Genomic DNA, 14,348 nt, shown 5'->3' with positions numbered 1-14,348 from the left:
GAGGAGCGTCGTCTCCGGCGAAGCCGGCCTTGCACATACCGGAACCATTATCTACGACGAGGGCTGCTACTTCGTCATCACACATTTTGCTGCTGCTTTAGTTTCTCTGTAAAAAAAATTTATTCGGTTAAATTAGGGTTCGACTATATCGAAACTAGTTTTTTTCTGATTTTTTCGAGTATAATTGAAATAATGAAATTTTTTTACCTAATTCCATTTAATTATATTACAATTTCATGTAATTGTATTTATTTTCGTTCAAACATTATATTATTATCTTCAAAAATTATAAGCAAACGTCTAATTATGTCTTGTTAAGCTAGCTGATTCAATACTTAAATTGACTATTTTAACTATTTTAGAGTTTTGGAAAAGGTATTAAAATTTTACTAAAAAATAATATTTCCGCTAAAATAATAATCTTTACTTTTTTGAAAATAATAATTTAATTCTGTTTTAATACTGTTTTAATTTTTTATATTTTCTGGAGTACACTCCAAATTTTATTTATTTTGAAATTAAAATATTGATTAAAACAATATTATCTTTTTATTATAATTAAAGAATCAAATCCTAGTTATTTTATGATGAAAAAAAATTTGTATTGACTAATACTATAATGTTTAAATAATTGGCTATTATATATACATTTCCTCTAGTATAACATACGGAGTCTTTTGCAAGAATTTTTCTATTCTGCTATACACAATTACACAACGTTGTTATAGTCAATGCTTTAATTCACTTTAGAATCAATCCAATTTCTTTCTCCCAACTTTGATCGCATTACAGAATTAAACTTTAGACCGAATTCTTTGATTTATACACTGACACGTTTCTGTTTTTTCCTTTTTAGAATCTCTTGTCAACACTTTTAACTTTTGTAATCGCGTAAATTTTTGAGGATCGAGCAAGCACAGAAAGGAACATTTCGCGGATATATTACTAACCGTGAGGGTGAGTTGTGAATCGACGGGCGGCTGAGGAGTGGCTGAGGCTCGAGGGCGTCGCGACGCCAGATATAACGTCTGTGGTGCGATACGCGATGCTACCGAAGATGGGCACGCGAGACGCCTCGAGGGCTAGCCAGCGATGCTGCCCACGCCTAACACCGATAGGCATGCAGTGGTGGTACACAGACCAGGAAGCCCGGATAGCCACGACGTCGCTCGGTTTGAGAGACGCCTTTGGGTGAAAACGGCGGCGACGCTGTTCGAGCGCCGCGACGCATTGCTCCTCATCATCGCCGTCATTCTTCTTTCTTCCCTTCTTTCTTTTTTTTCCCTTTATCTTCCTCTTGTTCACGTTCTCTTAGAAATCCCCGCGGCCAGTAAGTATCTCCTAATCTAGACGCGGGTTGCCATCATCGTTGCTGCAGTTAACTGCTCTTCATCTCCCGCAGCTCATAAGAAATTGTCTATTTTTAATCTCGAAATAGATCTTTAATTAAATATCGTACAGAGGGTAAAGAGGTTTCAAAATTGCAGTATTCGATTTTTTAGAAAGATTTAAAACAATGCAATATTTTTCCCATTGCGATCTCATCACTGTGCGTTACAGTTAGGATCACATATTTTAAATTTCATAGTTTATATGGAAAATATTGAAAACGTTGTAAAATTGACATTACATTAAAAATTACACAATTAAAGAAAATTATACAAAAAACGTAATAGAAATATATAAGTTCACTTTAAATGAAATATGGCATGTAAAATAAACTTTACGTATCTCATGGATCTAATTGATTTTTCAGCAACTTAATTTTTAGAAAAAAGTATTTTGGTGTATATAATTAAAATGTATATATATATATTGCATGTATACAAATAGTATAATACATGTAATCTCAATCATCTTATTTTTTATTTCATTATTTTCTTCTTCTTTTGGCTTGTCGTAGTCATTCTTGTTGCCGAAGATGCTTTTGGCATATGTTGGAAATCCCCGACGCCTCGCGGCGCTCCTGAAAATATCCACTCATGGCCAAATCAGGGTATTAACGCGGGACGATGTACTCCTCAGAAGACAAAGTATTTTGATGCTCAAAAAATCCGTTACAAAAGAAACGGAAATATTCATTGCTACTCGTTCGCGTTGCGAACTCCTAAATTTTTTTTTATTTTTGCCGCATTCTTTTCCTGTGATCGATAAAGCTTTTGAATAACAGTTATCTCACCATCTATATGGCCATGACTGTGCCCTCAGGTATTTGGACAAATTGCCAATTGGCAATTTAATTTATTCATGCGTATAATAAAACGTTGCATGCGCTTCTCATATAATAATTCATTGTTAAGACGTGGAAAAGTAAAGCGTGAGAGGAAACAGAGCTAAGAATAAATCTCAACGAATTATTTAATCGTCATTCAATTCAATTTAATTTGCTCAATAGAGAACTCGTGAAACTCGTAAAGCTTCTCAGATGAAGCTGTCATTCTGAGAAACATAATTGTGAAAGAACAGTTTGTTTTCTTAATTCGATGCTTTTATTCGTTCGTTAGTTTTATTTTTTTTACACAAAGGTATTAGAAAAAGGTTATCGGTAATTTAATTTATGTTGCTCAAATGTAATTAATATTCACACCTTTTTACGATATTCAATCATTGATTAATAGCAATTTTAATCTAAAATTTAATTAACCTTTACAAGACGAGAGCGCTACTATAGTGTTATTCTAGTTTTCATGTTGTAATTTCTATACTTACTCTTATCGTTAATATTCGTCCTGCCAGACTCTTAATACTAAAATTAATTGTTAGGTAGTTAGCATGTGATGCTACATACACTTGCTAATAAAAGCTTGTATCTCATCTTTATATACTAATAAGCCTTATTCATGCTTTATCATTTGTATATTGTTATGTACAATACACACTTTATTCAATTTATCGTTTCCAAACATTCTCAAAATTTTATATACATACTTTTCAATTATTATTTGTTTTTTCAACGCAATTCAAAATAGTTTTTTGTAATCTTCATAAAAATGTATTTTTTCGATAGTCAAACCGCAATGTCAGATCTGCTATTTAAAATTTTCGATTATGAAAATAAAATTGCAGCGAATCTATAAACTGTTTATAACAAATTTTTAGAAGATTATTTTTAAATATTGCCGGACGGAAAATCATTACAGTAGCATTGATACAATGTCATACTTTGAAGCAAAAAATTCGAGTGCACAATGAATTATATATAATAAATCTTACTTAAGGAAAAAGTATAAGATTAAAAAAAAAGATCTACCCTCTTTAAAGATTAAAGACCAATATATTATATGAAATAGTATTTGTTCATAATAAATTTACTCTTCTAATGATGTCAACGATGATTTTATTGAAAAATATTTCAAAAATTAAATTTAAATTATTTTCAAAATTCTTATTAAATATTCCATTCTATTTTTGCCATAAATAGCTAAAAACAATTTTAGTGCACGTAAGCATAAGCATGTTTCAAGGAACGTCGATTTCTCTTTCAAATCTGACGAATAGATTGTCTGGATCATTGAACCGTTCTAGAAAATCTCATATAATGTTTTATAAACTTTATATCTGGAACCTTTGTAAAATCTAGTTCAGCCTTGTGTTTCTTGAAACAAATTCATTCAACAGTTCAGTGAATTACACGACAAAAATATTGGAAACAATGAGATAAACATGTATTATCTCTCATACATACATACATATAATTGAATTTTAATCACAGAATTATGAGAAATCATACATATAATTTTTATAATTTTAAAAATAATTTTTTATAAAATAACCTAAATATATTCCTTAAATTCTCTCTCTCTCTCTCTCTCTGTTTATCTAAATTATATATACAAGGTGTTCTGAAATTTGCAAATATCATAGCAAGAAAGTTCTCGAAAAAATAAATTATAAAAGTATTTGTCATTTATCGTTTAAAACAGTAATTTTTGAGACATGAAGGTTTAAAATTGCCCAAGTATAGCACTCAAAAAAAAAAAATTTTCTGTCATTTAGCGGTTCTGTGTTAATGTCAGAGGATTTTTCATTTATATATAACCTCAAGAGGATACTCTACAAAATAAAGGAATTTCATATAACCCTAAAGTACTGGATTTAGGATTAAGATCTTCTCAATACTAGAAGAATGTCTTGTATGTACTGACGTGAAAGCGTATTACTGTAGCATGTAAATGACAAACCTCTTCTACCAAGTAAGCATGTCGCTAGTATTTTGTATATCCTTATTTCAAAAAGCTATTCGAATTATTATAATAGAATTTTCTATAGAGGAATTTATTTTTAATTGTAGCTCATATGTCCTCATTTTTATAGATGAATATCTATAAAATAATATCTGATCAAATAATATTATAAATATACGCACCTGATTAATGTAAGATTAATATAAGATTTTTTGCTTAGAGGAAATGCTAAGAGGAATTCCCCGCTTATCGGCAGAATATTTTTTTTGGGTGAGACTATGGTTAAATTTAACTGTAATCTACAAAATTATAAATTTAATCTAATTTTATTGTTAAATAGATTATAGTTTTTTTAGATTAAATCTAAAACCGTAATCTTTAGATTAAATCTAAAACTGTAATAGGTAGTTTACAACTGGCTATATAATTATAGATTACAATTAAATTTTAAATTGTACTTCGAAACTGTTGTTTGTAAAACAATTAAAAGGTTACAATAGGGCGTTTAGGAATCGGCGCTGTAATAAGTGCGCAAGAATTGATGTAACAATATCTTCTTCCAATTTGCATCCGTTAATTTATTCGTTGAACATTTCGACTAACTTCTAGCCATCTTCAGCAATAGTAATATATAAGTTCAAGTTTAACAAACATGTGTTCATCCTGTGGTTACACTCCTACACCGAAATTCTATAACCAGTTTGAAAGCTGGATGGTCAACGGTATTTTGACCTTAAAATTAATAATTTAAAAATTAGAGTCGAAACAATATTAAACTTACAGAAAATTGATGTGGAGAATCATCTCAGTAGCACATCAGAAACAAATTAAGTCATTACATGAATACGAATTGCAACGATAATTTTTGTACATAATTAAAAACTTTAGACGAAACGACGATAACTAATAAATTATAGGTAAATGATGTCTATGGTACGGTGTCTATCGTCGTAATAAATATGAATTGTGTTTATAGTTTCGCTTTAGACGCTTAGTGGTCGGTCAGATAACAAAAATGTAAAGGACTAAGTAATTCAGTGTCAATAATAAGATTGAAAGACCGCTAATGTTAAACATAATAATTTTAAATTAAGAAGCGCCATAACGGTCAGAACAACGGTTCTGACCGTTATGGCGCTTCTTAATTTAAAATTATTAATTCATTGTCTTTGTTTAAATTAATTCCGTTATTTATCGCTTGACGTTTATCATTTCAGATATTGATCTTTTATGAAAACTTTTGTGAAAAACCTTGATTTCACATGAATTCCATTTCCATAAATTATATGAAGCTTCAATAATGATAAGTATACCGTATCTCCAAAATTCTTTTAGATAGCGCTTTATTAGTCAAAGTCAACTAATAGTGAAATATTCTCCGTAGGCTGATACTCATAGTCGTTCTTATATTTAAAATCGTTTTCAGTACAATCTTAAGGTGTGATAAGTGAACCACAGGACCGTATTAGCATCTTAAGACATTACTTAAGACGGTCTTGAAATAAGAATCGACTATGAATACTGATCTTAAACTGTTAGCTTTTTTATAGGCTGATCGTATTTTTATAGGCTCGTATTTTTGTAGACAGATGAAAATTTTATGACGACTTTATCTGCGTCCCGACAAAAAGAGAATATTTAAGTCTGCAACCTGAACAAACATTTAACCTGAGATCTATGGTTAATTTATTTTACGACATTCTTGACATTGGGTGTCCTGGTGTCCCCAGTGTGACTAATATTGTATGGATATTCTTTTGCTACATTATAGAATTGATGCCTCACCTGATGCTTCAATTAATTTATTAATATCTCTTTAAAATTAGTTAAAATTAAATATTAGTCTATTCCAAAGTTTAATATTATGTTGGAAAAGTCGTAAAATTATTACTAAAATGTTTTATTAATTTTTGGATGGATAAATATAAAAATAAAAATATTTCATTAAGCTGTTATTACTTGTAAATGCTACTTCCTAGTGTTTTGTTTTATACTATAAAGAGAGAGAGAGAGAGATTTTATGTTATAAAGATATCATCATTTAATGTTGAAAATTATTTTTTAATATTTCTATTTCTTATTACTTTCGTAAATTAATTCATCTTATATTGAATATATTATGTTAAAGAATATAAATTTCAATTAAGGATATTCAAGTAAATAAGATTCAAGAATTTGTTTTGATGAGATCAAATTCTAAGATTGGTCAATTTTTGAAAAACTGGTATATTATTTTTATTAAAAATAAATTTTAATTTTTGAACAAGACATATTTCCAGAAAATTTTTTAATACATTCTAATTTTTGAAAAAAAAAATTGTGTTTGTCTTTTAAATTCAGAGCTGTGGAATTTTGCAACTTAAGGTACACTGAATGTACATCTACCTCCGAAATTTAGTTTGTAATAAGCAATTTTTTATTCCATAATCATATCGGTTAGCCCTTGGATTGGTATCGAGTCCAGAACCTGAGTGACCTCGACTTGAAGAAGTCACCAGTGAAGCGGAAAGAATCGGAGGACGACAGCAACTCGTTCTTTCGAACCCAGAATGTGAAACTAGTCAGAAAAAAAATATATATACATAACAAATTCCCTTTTCCCGCAAACCCCTTGCCTATCGACGCATTGTCCCCTCTCTTGCCCCTCGGACCCAGCGTCTATAACGCACTCTCCCCCCTGGATCCTTCACATACACATACACACCGCATATACGAATACGCACTAACACATAGTGATCCAGAACCCGCCTAGCTATTTTACTGGCGTTAATAATGTCCAATATAAAAACCAGAATACATGTATTAAACGTAACATTTAAAGAATATTTTACTGAAATTATATATAATATTAAATAATATTCTTGAAATATTAATGGATGGTTAATGTCCACTCTTGATAATATTACATGATTATTAAAAGTAATATTATTTAGTGTTACTGTAATATTGTATGAACATTAAAAAGTATCATAACAATATATATATATATTTACTTTAATTTGTAAAACTGTTACACCGGTTCAGTTTAAATATATGTTTAAAAAGACTGAAAATAATTTTGGTATGTAGTTGTAGAACTGGATATATATGTAAAATCACACCAAAACGTTATTTAATCACAAGACGCAACGTAGCTATTTTTGTTACTGGATTGTGAATTCAAACTGCACTAATATAAAAATAATTAATATTAATAAATATTTTAATAATATTTGAAAAATGTTAAAAAAAATATACTAAGAATATTTATACAAATGGACATATAACATCAGTATATAGAATACTCTCATAACATTAAAAAATATTATACAATTTTCTCAAAATATTATAACTTATTTTAATTTTTTAATAATATTTATATAACATTCTATGGACATTTTACGTCTCTATAAGGGTCTTAAGATATCGTAAACCAATCAAAAAACCATGTTAACATCTTAAGATGTTACTTAAAATGGTCTTAAAATAAGAATGGACTATGAATATCGCTCTATGAATTATCGATTCTTATGTTCTTTATCGTTTATACATTGATTGGATTGCATTAAAGTTTTTATTTCGCTTATATATTTTCATGTAACCCAAGCATAACAACAAGCTGTTATAATATAATGATATCCAAATGATGTCAAAATGACTCCAAAATGATCATTAAAAGTCATTTTTCAATCATTTCCGATTCAATCATTTTCACGTTATCGTGACTTGTTGTTCTGCTTGGGAATATTAAAGTCAGACAAAATTAACAATCATAAAACTACTTCTTTCTGTATTGTATTATTCAATTTCTAATAATTCACATATTTTACATTGCTTGTATTGTTTATGAAAAAGATTGATGTAAACTTAATATGAACAATATGTAAATATTTTATGTATACGTAATCTTGAAATATACTATACCTGATAATAATGTAAAGTATGATAGTAATGTAAAGTATTTAATAAAGAACTGCTAATATTCATAGTGATAAAAGAACTATAGGCATTCTCGTCGCTCTAAAACAATTGACTGAAGAGCATGAAAATTGTGGAATTGTAGAACTGTGACTGATTAGATTGAAACTTTGAAATATAAATTTACAAGACGAGAAACGAGCAGAGGAGTCAAGTGACAGGATTGTATCCGAATTTATCGGAGAACGCAAGGCTTGATCAGATATTGTCTGTGAAGTGGGGAAGTTCCATAAAAGATAACGTGCCTCGCTCCCGGAGGTCAGTCGACGATTGAGAAGCGGTTACGTATCCCATCAGCTACGGAGAACATTCGTGAAACTCTTCATTAAAATTGAATTATTTCTTAAAACCGTGAAAAATCGGAAGATCGGTATGCTGCGCCCGTAAGTAACTCGTTAATTCATTAACATAACGTGTACACGTCTTCACAGGATTAAATTCGACGATTACGGATAACTCCGGAGTTGACGTCGCAACGAGCTAGGAATAAGAAACAGTTGCACGATATTATAATGGTTGCGTTCAGCAGAACGCAACAGTTTTGCAACCATTGTCTGCTGAACGATTCTAGATGCACTCACGTCTCAACATGTTTATTCAATGGCCGCCATGATTTCCAGCAAAGTAAGGCTGCGTTGCACAGCAGAAGGCAACAGTTTTGCAACCGTTTTATAATTGTTTGCTGAACGGTCCTAGATGCACTCAACGTCTCAACATGTTTATTCAGTGGCCGCCATGATTTCCACCAAAATAAAAGTATGCTAAGTCACAAACGAAATGTGTTGAGCAAAATGGCTGCAAAGCGATTGCATCTCTTTATCAAATATTTAATCATCATATAGTATTGTGTTTCAGGATTATTTTCTGGTGCTGTGTTGTTTCGAGTCTGTGTGAAATTTTGAGTGAAACACGAAAGACATCCAAAAATTAGCTTCCGAATTCCACAATATGATTTGTGATATTTTTTGTAAAAAAAATATATATAGAATCCTGAAATGCAATACTGTGAAGAGTAGTACATATTTGATAAAGAGATGCAATCGATTTGCAGCCATACTTTGCCGCCATACTTTGCAGCCTAATTTGTTAGAAATCATGGCGACCACTGAATAAACATGTTGAGACGCTGAGTATATCTAGGACCGTTCAGCAGACAATAATAAAACGGTTGCAAAATTGTTTCGTTCTGCTGAACGCACCTATTGATTGATAATTTTTTAAATTAGTAATATTATAATAAAAAAATAGATCATATATCGCTATATTTTCTTATATTTTGTGTTAATTATATAATAACAAATTTTTCTTTATCTACATACAATGTAGAATAAAGGACTACACGCACCAACCTTATGGAAATTGACTTTCTATCGAATATGCCAAATTTTGGATATGTTGTAGTTCTCATCATTCTGAACCAAATCTTCTGACCAACCTCCTCTTATGGCTAGTTTTTACACTACAAGTCCTGGAAGGTTCAGATCCAAGCCATTTTTTTTTAAATTGGGTTTCCATGTATTATTGACATTACATTATTATTGACAGATATATATATATATATATAATAGATATGTGTGTGTATGTGTGTGTGTGTGTGTGTGTGTGTGTGTGTGTTCACGTATATACAAGATGTCCTATTTTAAAAAACGATTTTAAAATATCTCTTAAACAGTGCATTTTAGAGAGAAATGTTTCAAGTGAAAGTGGAATGATTTCGAAGGGGACGTATTTTGGTTTTTTTTTTTAAGTGGAGGTCCCAAAAAAATTTGAAGGTCACCTTCACTTTTTAAATGAGATTATATGACCTCTTTACATAATATGATTTCTCTAATTTTATATATAAAGGTATGAATCCTCTAATTCCTTCATATAAAAGTAAAATATAGAGATATCGAAAAATCAATAGTTTAAATTTCGAGTTACTTATATTTTATGCTGACATATTTTGACATGAAATATTAAATGTCTCGTAAACTATTAACTTTTTGATAATCGTAGCTTAATACTAACTTTTATGCACAAAATATTGAGATGAATCAATTGTAAGGAATACACCTATTCATCCACGTCGTTTAGCCTGGTTCATGTTATAAAAACAGATATTTTAATAGAATAGATGTATTCTTTCAAGATTCACGAAACGTTGGCATTAGCAATGGACGATAAAAACACGGCGATAACCCGCAAACCTCCTGGTATCTTTGAGGAATAGATGTATTCTTTAAACCAATTGATTCATCTCAATTATTAATACTCTGTGCAAAACAGTGTTAAGGTATGATTATCAAAAAGTTAATAAATTACGAGATATATAATATTACATGTCATGATGTACCAGAATAAAGTATAAGACATATTCAAAAACTATTGATTTTTCGATATCTACCTTAATATTTTTATATGAAGAATAATTAGAAGAATCATATTGTGTAAAAAATCATATAATTTTATTTAAAAAAGTCAAGGTGACCCTCATATCTTCTTGACATTTCCATTTGAAAAAAAACAACGCGACCAAAATACATCGCCCTTGAAATCACTCCACTTTCATCTGGAACATTTTTCTCTAAAATGCACTGTTTAAGAGCTATTTTGAAATTGTCACTAAAAACGTGACATCCAGTATATACATAAATATATGTACATAAGAGAGTACGCGCGCACACGCACACACACACGCGCACGCACGCACGAACGCACCCTATAAGCGCAAAATGTTCTTAGAATTTATGCATATTATTAAAAAATTAAAATAATTATTACAATATTTCGAGAATATCATAAATATTTTTTTAATATTACAATAGTATTCTATAGAGGTTATAGTATATCCACTTATATTATATAATATCCTAAGTATTATATATCTTAATATTCCTCTCTGAAATATATATATATTATTAAAATACTTATAAATATTAATTATTTTTAATTTTGTGTAATTTGAATTCACAATCCAGTAACGAAAACTTCTTGTCAGTCTCTACTGCATCTTGTACTATAAAATCGTTTCGACGTGATTTTAAGTACATATTCAGTTCTACAACTGCGCGCCAAAATCATTTTCAGATTTTAAACGTATACTTATACTGAACAGATGTAATAGTTTTACAAATTAAAGTAAATGCGCCCTGTTATAATACTTTGTAATGTTTATACGATATTACAATAACATTAAATAAATGTTACTTTTAATAATCATATAATATTATCAGGAGTGGACACATAACCTTCTATTAAATTTCAAGAATATCATGTAATATTATATAATTTTAATAAAATATTCTTAAAATGTTACATTTAATATTCTAAGAAAATGCCTAAAATATTACTTCATATTAAATAATGTTATGCGCTTGTAGAGCACACACGCACGTAAATACCCATTATACGTCTGTCAATAATGATATAATATCAATAATACACGGAAATCATCAATTTAATAAATAGCTTGAATCTGAACTTTTCAGGACTTATGTAACGCAACAACTATAGGAGAATGTTGATTCCATAGAAACATTTGTTCAGAATGATGAGGACTACAACATATCCAAAATGTAATCAATTAGATGGAAAACTCAATTTCTATAAAGTTGGTATAGGATCCTTTCTGTCATTATTCTTCCTTTTCGCGAAATATTTATTTAATCATTTCGGAAGTAAAAGTGATTGTTTTTTAATTTTCACAGTCGTATGTCATGATGCCGTAATTGACATTTACGTCAAATATATCCGGATACACGATGACATACGACATTCATGATTTAACGAGTTAATACACCGGACGCAGGGGCGCTGACTTGTCAATTTGTTATATGTGTGGAGTTGAACAACGTGACGGAAAGGGGTAGGGCACAATAAAATTTTCATCATTACTTTCAAAATCTCTTTATAGACTTCTTTATAGACTTTCATAGTAAGACTATAACAGAATAAGAAGCAATGAAATTCTTCTAATAATAAATTCTTATAAATATTTTCGTTCAATTTATTGAAACACTTAAAGCTATTGTCGAAAACGCCAAATATTATTTTTTATAATGAATTCATTCATAAGTGCGTCAATATCCACAGTCTCAACAACATCGGAGTACGCATACAATATAATTATTAAATTCAATTGCTGCATCGTAGAATGCAAATATGTATTCAACTTTCTCAAAGTAGAAAAAAATACTAGTTATTATCAACACTAATTATTTTCAAAAAATAGTTCATGTGTGGAATTCCACATGAAAAATTTTGATGTGTGGAGTACTCCACACATTCCCTACAAAAGTCGACGCCCATGACTGGACGAGTGCACTTTGCGCTTGTACCACACTTTTATATTATTTTCGAAAATCGCAATGTCATTTAACGTCGTGTTACCCTAGTGAAAAAAATCTCATATCTTACAATATTTTTATTTATTAATAATTTTTCATACTTAACTTAAATTTTTATAAAAATGTCTAAAAAGTACTTTCAATTTCTTTAGATTTCGTGAGTTTTTTTTTTAAATTATACAAGGAGTTTCTTTGTTAAACCGTCAAACTTAAAATATAAATTTAAGACCTCGAAAGAAGCAAAATTTTCCTCTGGAAGTTTGCTCTCAAATGCTTCGTTTAAGAGATAGTGGCTTCATAAGTCATAAAACTACAGAAATGAATAATATTAAAATATCTCTTGGTTTTGCTCTGAAGCAAAAAATGTACGAAGTGCTTGTTAATGATCGTTAAACGAAGGACAATACATTGCAAGCGTGCAAAGAAATTACAGGCACATACTATCAGTTGCCACTTCTCTCATCAATAGATGCAATACTTATCTCAGAGCTGTGGGTCATCATTTTGAATAAAACGATAATTATATTTCAATTAGGTACTGTAAAGCAGTAAAGGGGATAAACCTAAATTACACGTTAATGACAGTAGTTATCTATCGTTGCAATGATCTATAAAGGACATGTCATTTAACGTTCGCAACACTCGCGAACATCATTTCACCCTTTAACATTTGAAAACAATAAGAATGAAATGATGCACGCAATCGTAGCAAACGTTGAGTGGAACGCACCTAAAATAGTACCTCAGACGCGCTTGTTTAAATTACCTAACGTCTTTTAATTTTCTTTTTATAAGTTGTGGCGCCCCTAGCGTTTTGACATCCTAAGAAGCTTCTTAAAAACTCATAAAGCCTATTTTTTATTCCTACATTAGTTGAAGTGAAGCAAATATACGTTTATTTAATTTCAGCTTATTGCACCGTGTGCACTATCAGTTCAGAAAGTGTAGAAATAAAAAATAGATATAGATCAACGCGTTACTGCTTCTATACTGTGAAATTTTTTATTTTAAGAGCAAAATATTCTGTTAGAACGATATATGCTGATATTTAATGTTGCTAAGCTAGAATAATATGGTAAGAATATCATAATAAATAGTTACCATAAAGAAATATTTTATCAAACATTCATATTATTATAATTAATATGAAGTAATTAACCAACTATCTCTCATCTGATAATTATTTACACGCTTAACTTCCAAAGTTGAGCTGAAATATCTCGCCTTATTTGTAATTCCTCTAGTTATTTACGATTTAAAAATATAAGAATTAGATTTTTTATAATAATTATTAATAAGATTGTTAAAATTTAATTGTTATTAGAATCTTGGTAGCAGCAATTGTAACTCTGGTAGCAGCCAAGCCAACGACGGAAGACGCAGTAGATATCAGCAAAAAACACGAAACTGCCGACGATCTTCTGAAAAGCGCTCACGAACTCTTGAATAGAATCAACGCAGAGTATGCAAAATGGAATAATAAACAGAGTATCACCGCATGGAATTACGCATCGAATCTAACGAATGAGAATCTGGCAGAAAAGTTGAAATGGTCGGCAGAGGGGGCGAACGTTACCAAACATATTATTCAAATAGTGAATGACTTCTCTTGGAGAGACTTGAAAGATGAGTCTATGAAGAGACAGTTCAAAAAGCTCAGTATACTTCGGTATCGCCGCTCTTCCTGAACAAGTAAACATATATATAGAGATTTATATCATTTTCATTTGCTAATCATACATTTCTTGCAAAAAATAGCACAGTAAAAAACATTATTTTGTATTTGTGCAGTTAAAATCATTCTTTGTTGTTTTGTGTCAAATTTTTAGCATATTCGAGTATTAATTTAACGTAAATCCTTTTCCAGGATTAAAGTATA

At 30.0% G+C, this 14,348-nt stretch overlaps 1 protein-coding gene across 1 annotated transcript in view; it reads left to right on the top strand.

Moving 5' to 3' along the window:
• LOC108729696 (RNA polymerase III subunit A) overlaps positions 1-14,348 on the top strand; it is a 39,554-nt gene that overhangs the window by 4,004 nt on the left and 21,202 nt on the right. Inside the window, 2 exon segments of the mRNA XM_018458899.1 lie at positions 13,794-14,136; positions 14,138-14,161. Coding sequence (XP_018314401.1) covers positions 13,794-14,136; positions 14,138-14,161 — 367 coding nt within the window.

This window comes from Mycetomoellerius zeteki, unplaced genomic scaffold (assembly GCF_001594055.1).
Source record: "Mycetomoellerius zeteki isolate Tzet28-1 unplaced genomic scaffold, Tzet1.0 scaffold79, whole genome shotgun sequence".
Taxonomy (NCBI): Eukaryota; Metazoa; Arthropoda; class Insecta; order Hymenoptera; family Formicidae; genus Mycetomoellerius; species Mycetomoellerius zeteki.
The sequence above is the reverse complement of the archived record's forward strand: the minus strand, read 5'-3'. Positions and strand labels throughout refer to the sequence as shown.